This window comes from Orbicella franksi, chromosome 7 (genome assembly GCF_964199315.1).
Source record: "Orbicella franksi chromosome 7, jaOrbFran1.1, whole genome shotgun sequence".
In the NCBI taxonomy this organism is placed as follows: Eukaryota; Metazoa; Cnidaria; class Anthozoa; order Scleractinia; family Merulinidae; genus Orbicella; species Orbicella franksi.
This window is the reverse complement of record NC_138151.1, coordinates 12,396,899-12,405,209: the sequence shown is the minus strand read 5'-3', so window position 1 is coordinate 12,405,209 and position 8,311 is coordinate 12,396,899. Positions and strand designations below refer to the sequence as shown.

Below are 8,311 nucleotides of genomic sequence, written 5' to 3'. Positions count from 1 at the left end.
CGGTTTGCCACGAAATGCACGCACCTGCTAGTCATCCTACTCTCCCCTCCCTAATACAATTCATGAACATTTGCTTTTAGTTCCCAGGCACCTCTCGATGGCTACGCTCAAACTCAAGAGGCACAACAACAACAAAGACAAAACAAAAGAGAGGATACCCTTTAATACATTGTATAGAAAGGAAACCGAGATTTTCACAAGCCATTCTTCTTATTGTCTTGGAGATTTGCCGACCATGATATTTCCGCCCCCGAAAAACAAAACAAATAAGAATTGCCCGCTACGCCGGTAAACTGCGAGAAGTCTCTCTTTTGCTCAAAAATCCGCGGGGAAGAACGCCCAGAGGCGAGCGGCGAAGCCGCTTGCCGTCGCCCGCGCTACTCGTGACTTCACCCTCGCCTGTGTTTGTTTGCGTTCTTCTTTCAGATTTTCGAACAACGGAGCGAGACTTCGTAGTCTATTACGCTGGCTACGCAACTACAAGACCTAGAACTGAGTACTTTTAAGTATTAAGTATTTGGTCGTTAAAACAACCAAAAAGAAAAGCCCTCACCGGGGAGGTTCAATAAAGTATTCATTCATTCATTGTAATGTCACGCTCGACTCATGAACGCTTGTCGTATTCGCTATCTAGCTCTATCTCGAGTATCGTGAACTTGGGGGACCTGTACATCATACTTCTCGAGGGTAAACGGAAAAAATATTTAAAGAACCCGAAATAATAATCAGACGGTAAAAAACATCATCGCAAAAACACGTGTAGATTCCAAAGAAATTACAACTGATCTTTATTCTACCAAGGGGACTACTAATCACCCATCTAAATTCAAACAGCGATTCGCAAACGAAATATAAAATCTTCCTTGGCGATAAAGAGGGTATGAGACCCAGATGTGAAAGATAAAACGAAATAATACTTATTAAAAAAGAAACTATTTGCACTGAGCTGTGGTAAACTTAAAATAAATGTCTGACAAAAACAAATGCTGAGCGTATTCGATGAATGCAGTTTCCCGCGAACGGGGTTTCTGATCGGAAAACGATGGCCGGATAGGGTGGGGAGGTGGATCGGGATTTTGGGCGCCCGCGTACGGCAAATTAACTTTACTCGCGAAATATTTCGCTCATTAAAGTTAGGAAGGTGACCTCACGAGTTAGTGATAAAAAGTGATTTATTGCACGTTTATTACAAAGTTATTCACAACCAGAAATACAGTCTAGCTTTTCATTATTTCTCCTAGGGAGCGCTTTGAATCGAACACTTGTAAAAGATATTATTGACCTCCCTCCCCACCCATCGTCTTTCTAATTTGCCTCAGCATTAGCCTTCGTTCAAAGCGCTTTGCTCTCACATTTCCAAGCCATCATTGTTTTGTTTAGTGATATATTATAAGTAAATTTACAAACATGTTCCTTATCGACCATATCCTTATTCTTGCTCATTTTCTCTTCAATTTCAATGCAGCAGTGGGAAATTCCTGTTACTTAATTCGAGTTACAGAGGTGCATATTTTGTGCAGAACAACACTCCTTTAAAGATCCTTAAAGCAAGAGAGGCAGGACTCGACCTTGAACATAAACATTTGGATCCCATAACGTATCTTCCCCGTTCTTGTTTAGCACTTAGATATAAGACTTACAGTGAAATAAAACAAGGTCTGGAGTTATCCGTAAAATTCCTGTACCGGTCAAAGAGAGCATGCCGAAAAATATTTAGATAAAACTCGACCAACTTAAAACGTTTGGACATTATTTCGAGTTTCTCATTGTCATCCGTTCTTAGCTAGATACTTCATGTACAAGGAAGTTCCTGCTAAAGTTATTCTCCTTTTCTCTTTATTCCTGACTTGCTTTTTTAAAATTTGTCACAAGACAACGAATTTATGAAAGGAACTCATCGATACCGGTAAAAGTCTCCTGCCTCGAGCCAATAATTTTAAATAAAAATTAGACCTTAAAACATCATTGAGTTCATTAACGCACATCTTAGCTGACTAAAATCTTTCCTTTGTTTTAGTGAGAAATATGGCGGACTTGTTGCCTGATAACCATACACTGGTCTCGATCGATGAAAAGGCTGTTGGTTTTCACCTCGATGTCATCCTCCAGGCGCTCTTTGTTCCTTAGCAACGACATTAAGGAAGCCTCGGCCTCAGCCAAGCGCATGCGCAGGCGATCAATGGAGACGTTGATCTCTCCGACCTCTCCGACCAGACGGTACTGCACTGGATCACGACACAGCTCAACATTCGGTCTCAAGGAGCGCTTGTCGAGACGGGTGTGAGCAACTTTAAGAGGGTTTTCTTTGTCTGCAATAGCTTGTCTGAGATCGCGCACGTTATTTTCCATAGACGCTATCTCGTCCATCACCTGTAATGAAAAAAAATGGCGTTAGTACTTAAAGCCCTCTTGCTTTCATCACCGCTACATAACGTTATTTTCCATAGACGCTATCTCGTCCATCACCTGTAATGAAAGAAAATGGCGTTAGTACTGAAAGCTCTCTTGCTTTCATCACCGCTGCATTTGCGCAAAGGTAGCGTAGGTAGAAACGCCAAGAAAATTAAATGAGATTGGGCAAAAGGGTGTTACTTCCAGCATAGCCTATTGAAGAATAAATCAGCCTGAAAATTTCGCAAAAGTCTCTAAAGGAGCTGGTTTATTGTCACTTTTTGGCGCGGTTTTCCAAAACATTGGTAAAGGATGTCTGCATGTTGAAACGATAAAATGGTTACAATAACCGTTTCTACAATGTGCAGCTTGGTCAGATTAATAGTTTGCGGAAAATCTGTTGTGAACTTCCAAGGGTTTCATTCGTCCATTGGAACGGAATTTTGTCGGGTGGCCTTGGTTAAAGGAGTAGCAGTGTAAGGTATTTCTTTGACAAGGATGTCTCCGCCTTGAATTTTATGCCGCTTTGAGATAAAGAAGCGAAAAAAAAAAAAAAAAAAAAAAGACAAAAAAAAAGACAAAAAAAAGACAAAAAAAGGAAGACAAAACAATGCATTACCCTGGCCAGTTCCTTCTCAAGAGACCTCTTGGCAGTCAGTGTCTCCTCGATGCGCTTGCTGAACTCATTGTTTACGGTCTCAAAGATGTTCCTCAGGTCAACGTAAGTCTGCATCAAGATTCCATTGATCTCTGATCGTAGAGCCACGGACGCTTTGCGTTCTCGCTCAGCTTTGGCAATGTTTTCTGAAGAATACGCTTCCCATTCGTCCGGAGTGAAGGAGCTGAAAAGTTGGAACAATGGCAATTTAGCGCGAGAAAGTTGCTAATAAAAATTGTATTTAAAAGGTTTCACGTTTTAACGACATCTTCCTCTTTACATGTCTTTAATTTATTTCGTGAGAAGAATGAAACAGAGCGACTTGAGGGATTAGACTGGCCTGTTTATCCGGTTTTAAGGTAGCCCAAGGTGGGGCCTAAATCTCCTTCGACCCTAAGACGTTATTTTTCAATAGTTATCGGTTGGTTTGGAATGGACGATGCAAACAGCACAGGCTGTTTAGAGTTTAGGTATGGAATCTTAGCAGCTTGTACCCACACCTCTAACGTGAGGAACAACAGGAACATCTCATTTACAAATTGCCTCCCCGTTTCTTGTTTCAAAAGAAGCTTGCAAAACCGTTCTTTCCTTAGAAACCATTTTTAACATCGAGAAACAGAAGCAAAATGACAAAGGGGCTAGGTAAAACCGTCAGAGTTCAAAGAATGATTCGCAGGGCTAAACTGAGTTCTTCACAGCAATTTATGTAACAAAGTCCTATCACTTACTGTTGTTGGATTGTGACAGAGTGGGGGGCAAAATGAATGTCCTTGGAGAAGTTATTCAGGGTGGTGCATTTTCCATCAATGCCCAGAGATCCATATTTATCACCAAGGTCCTTTTCCAGAAGAGTTTTAGCAGAGCGCAACAGCCTGAAAGACAATTATTTTTGTGCAAATCAGATAAACTGTAATAAAATTATAACTAACTTTTATACATGCAATAAATGCTTTTAAGTGACACCTTCAAACTGGGTAAAACGAACATGTAATGAAATGATAGCCTGCGAACAGGCTTGCAAGTTCGGCTTGCGAAGAGAGCCGACGAGCGCGAAATAAGGAATTCGGCGAGCGAAACGAGCGGGAGCCTGTGCGCGGGCTGTGCAAGATATATCTGGTCGAGCCCGCGATAACAAGGTTGCTTGGCAACAATCAAGATTATTTCATTTCGCCATTTTCTCAACTCATTATAATAGAAAATCTTGTTTAAGTCGTACGCGTACCAGTTAAAAAAGTAGTCCATTTTCTCTGCTAGAACGCGTTACATGTTTTTCGTGCAAATTTATGCGCAACACGATGAAAATATCCACAAACATGTTCTGTATGTTGGCAATGCCAATATATACAAACATCTAAAGTTAAACCTCAAAGTTTTACGTAGATGCGGTTTCATACACTCACGTCACATGGTGTCGAAAATTGGCACCAGTGGAATCTTGAACTACTTGGATGAAAAATTTTTGAAGGGGTCAATTTAGTCACAAGACTGAAGCGACAAAGAATCAATGAATTAAAGAAGTAATAACTCACCACAGCTGTTCATGAGCTTGATCCATCGTTTTCTTGAGTAAAGCTCGCACGTTTTCGATCATTTCGACTTCCTAGACGATTAAATAAAAACAAACAAGCGGCGCAATTAATGAAATGGTGATCCAAGAACCTCATATTTAAACATAGAGTTTATACAGCGATTTTCGCTGCCCTCAATAACGGAAGTTTGGAACAAGCAGAGACATAAACAGCGCATTAGAGAAGATTTTTCAAGTAAGGTTGGGAAACGATTTGCAATTATCTCGGCTTCGCCTCTTGTTTTGTAAGTACATTAAAGTAAGAAAGTCGAATGTAGTCGTGATATGCAAGCAAGCATGCAAAGGAGAGTCGGTTGCCATAGCAACCAGCTTCGTTTCGTTCGGTATATAACGGGACATCTGTAACACAAAGGTCAGGATAAAAACAATCTAGCAGTCTGAATAACGACAAAAAGTAGACTACTGATAAGATATGGAATTTCGCATTAAATTCTAAAATGATTCATTGCAGGAAATGTCTCTACGTATCACCTCACATGCAGATTGATATGAAATTTTTAACTCTCGTTGATGTACACAAACAATGGTCGGCGTTACGACGCTTCAGTAGGTATTTACTGTTGACCATTCAAGCGAAATAGACAACAAGTAAGGAAAAAGATTTTCATTTTTATACGCTCCACATTTTTATTCGATAATTTGGCGAGATTTCGAGGGGTTTCCCCGCAACGTTTCTTTTATCTTGTGATATGATCACACTGACCACGAAATACAAAACAAAACGCCTTCATGTAAAACAAGGTATTGACTATTGTCATCTGCTCAGAAAATTAGAATAATGAACCCCTGAGCTTTGGTATCAAGAGATGGCCAATATTTTTAAGGTGTTTTTGGTGCTACTTTAATTGAGCGATAACGTGAAATAATTTGTCACCTATAATAAAATGGGAACAAATTTTCGCCCACAGAATAACTATCTCTGTTCATAATGGAACCATCCCGAGCATTTTAAATACTTAAAACATTTATAATGCCCGAACAAAACCCAGCAGTCTTTCGGCATCCCCTTGAAAATCATTAGCTAAAATCATTAATTGGTGAGATAAGAGAAGATGATTGCCCTGGTGTGGAATAACATGTGACACAATGCTGTACAATGGCTAATGATGGCGCCAGGACCTTGAGATTATAGCCTGCAAAACAAATTGCGGAAATTACCTTGCTGATATGCGTTTCCACATTGTCGTGGACTAAATCGATCTTCACTCTCCTTTCTCTGTAATCCAGACACTGCTTAGAGACGTTCAAAGGCCTTTCTGTCGCCGCTAAAGCTTTTTCTAAGCGACCGATAAACGCCTGCAACGCTTTGATCTCCGCCACAGTCTCCGCGTGTTGTTTCTCCAGCTCCGTCTTCCAGTAGGTGATATCGTGGATGCGGTGTTCCAGCTTCTTGTTAACATCTGTCTGGGTACGGTGAGTGAGAAGAGCAGTCTCTGTTCGGAGCCGCGAGCATTCATCTCGCAGTCTCTCCGCTGTCGCGCGTTCCTTCTCCCCTGAAGATACATTCAAAACGTTCGACGTTCGCCATTGCTGCGGCGAATATTTGTGAATGGCTCGCTGGGTGACGGCAGTGTACGGTAAATGTTCTAAGCCAGTCGATGATCCGTTCAGAATCTTTGAAGGGAACTCAAAAGATCTTGACAACGGCCTCAACGAATAATGAGGCGATGTGTAAGGTCGGCCAGTCTGGAACGAAGCAGTGTATGTTGTTTCGTAAGGTCCGCCAGGTGGCCTTAGATACGGCGGAGGATCAAACGTCGAAGAAGTTAAAAACTTCGCTGTTTCCACGAAGGATTGAGTCATAGCGCGTGGTATATCGACGGATGACTTCCTCTTGTAAGAATGAAGCGCGGAAAACTCGAAGATAGTCGTCAAGAAGTTCTTCTGGAACTCCTAGAAAGTTGCTATCGAGGAGTGTGAAAATATGTCTGTTTAGTGTAACCAAAACTTGCTTTATATCCGGTGGCGTCGTTAGTTGCTAAGTAACCGTGCGGCCCCACCACCCGAACGCCTATTGGTGCAGCTTTGGAAATTCTGGTCTTTGATTGGCTTCGGAAAATCCACCGTCTTTGATACTCTCACTTCCGGTCGTCTGAAAACCCACGTGCTCGTCTGTTTTGTAGAGACGAAAACATTTTTAAGCAGAAACAACAACTTAGTGTCGAATAATGGAATGAGTTTGAGTAAGAGCAGAAAAAATAAGGGATGTAGAAGTTCTTCTTTCGTTCCGAACGGGGAAAATAATCATAAATACTTTATAAACTTCAACCTCCAATTAAAACCTTTTCTTGGCGTATTGTTGCAGCAGATATTCTGTAAGCTAACACCCCATGTGTGATAATCAAGATTGATTACTTATTCTTTGAGCCAATGCGGAAAAATAAGCTCTTTCAATAAACTTGAAGGATAGCGTGCAGTGTGAAACACAATTTTCGCAGCAGCATTGTTTGAATTTTCAAGCTCAATTTGTTCGGTTCATTTTGTTCTGTTATAACGAGAGCTTCTTTAAATTATCATCCGCCTGTTTTCCAGGCAGGTGGTAAAAAGTTTCTATAAATATCCAATTGTTAAAATTTTGAACCTTCCATTGGCACTAGATGGTGTATAATCCATTGCGGTTAGAGATTCAGAAAACTAATGAATGCACCCCTTACTGCTGATGATATCGGTTTTCAAGACAGGTGATATCGAAGTTATTGCACGAGCTGTCACCTGTTATATTTTCCGAGAAATAAAAGCCTTATTTCCACTCGAATATACATATGAAACACTAGTGCATGTAACTGTTTTTGCGGAATGAAGTAAACAGCAGACTCTAAGAGATCGAAAAAGTTTCTCCGACGCAGAGGATAACAACTTTATTCATGAAAAAGATAAGTTAACATCCCCCGAAAAATTTAATGCAATAGCTCTCAGTCGAACAGTCTTGTTTCGCGTGTACATAAGCATTTAATGGTGTGCTGTTTGCTGTGTACTTCGTTTACCACGGCAACGGTTAAAAGCTATTTATGATCAAAGTAATGGCAGTCGGGCTCATCTTATCAGTCCAAGAATAAAATATCTATTATGGTTGCCCGAATTAAAATTATGGGAACAAAGATAAATAAAAGGCGAAAAGACTATGAAAAGAAGTTAGCCACATTAATGATTGAATTTTATTTACTAAAATCAGCAGGGAACGAAACTCGAGGCAAAACGAAGCATTCTATATATAAATTCCTAATTTTGGACAACCCCATTTATTTTATCGATTTTCCAGGCGTTGCTAGGCACTGCTTATTATAAACACATCACCTACAGCATTGAACCGAGCCATTTGATTTTGCACGGGTACAGAGATGATAATTTTAATGCGCTAACAATTGTGTGCCTGGATTACTTTATCACAGAGGAAATTGTTTTGGGCTTATTTCAAAGCCAAGCACACCAGCTCGTTATTGGAGCTTTCTGCTGTGAAGTAATCTCGCAAATTCCTTGTTTTGTTCCTACTCTAATGAGTTATTGACTTGTTTTAATTTCTGTGTTAATTTTTCCTAACATCCAAATAGTAAGAGTCGGGAAATGTTTTCAGTGGCTTAACAGAGCGTCAACATTCGTGCGGCACGCACCAAATTGTAAGGCAAACAGCAAAATTGCAAGCAAGAACATTTCTCCTATGTGAAACAATGACTTGA

The 8,311-nt window shown here is 40.5% G+C and overlaps 1 protein-coding gene across 1 annotated transcript; it reads right to left on the bottom strand.

Annotated features, from left to right (window-relative positions):
- Positions 1-490: 490 nt before the first annotated feature.
- Positions 491-6,707, bottom strand: LOC145491944 (tektin-1-like). Its single transcript, XM_081471247.1, has 5 exons — positions 5,796-6,707; positions 4,579-4,649; positions 3,778-3,921; positions 3,011-3,233; positions 491-2,370 (listed from the first exon to the last, which is right to left on the bottom strand). The coding sequence occupies exons 1-5, from the start codon at positions 6,438-6,440 to the stop codon at positions 2,014-2,016; spliced, it is 1,440 nt and encodes a 479-aa protein (XP_081327373.1). The 5' UTR covers positions 6,441-6,707; the 3' UTR covers positions 491-2,013.
- Between the last annotated feature and the right edge of the window lie 1,604 nt (positions 6,708-8,311).

Excerpts from the sequence above, each read along its gene's own strand:
- LOC145491944 (XM_081471247.1), bottom strand. The coding sequence starts at position 6,440 with ATGACTCAATCCTTCGTGGAAACAGCGAAGTTTTTAACTTCTTCGACG. Across the intron at positions 4,650-5,795 it reads TGGAAACGCATATCAGCAAG|GAAGTCGAAATGATCGAAAA; the intron begins GTAATTTCCGCA and ends TTAATCGTCTAG. Across the intron at positions 3,922-4,578 it reads CAAGCTCATGAACAGCTGTG|GCTGTTGCGCTCTGCTAAAA; the intron begins GTGAGTTATTAC and ends ATTGTCTTTCAG.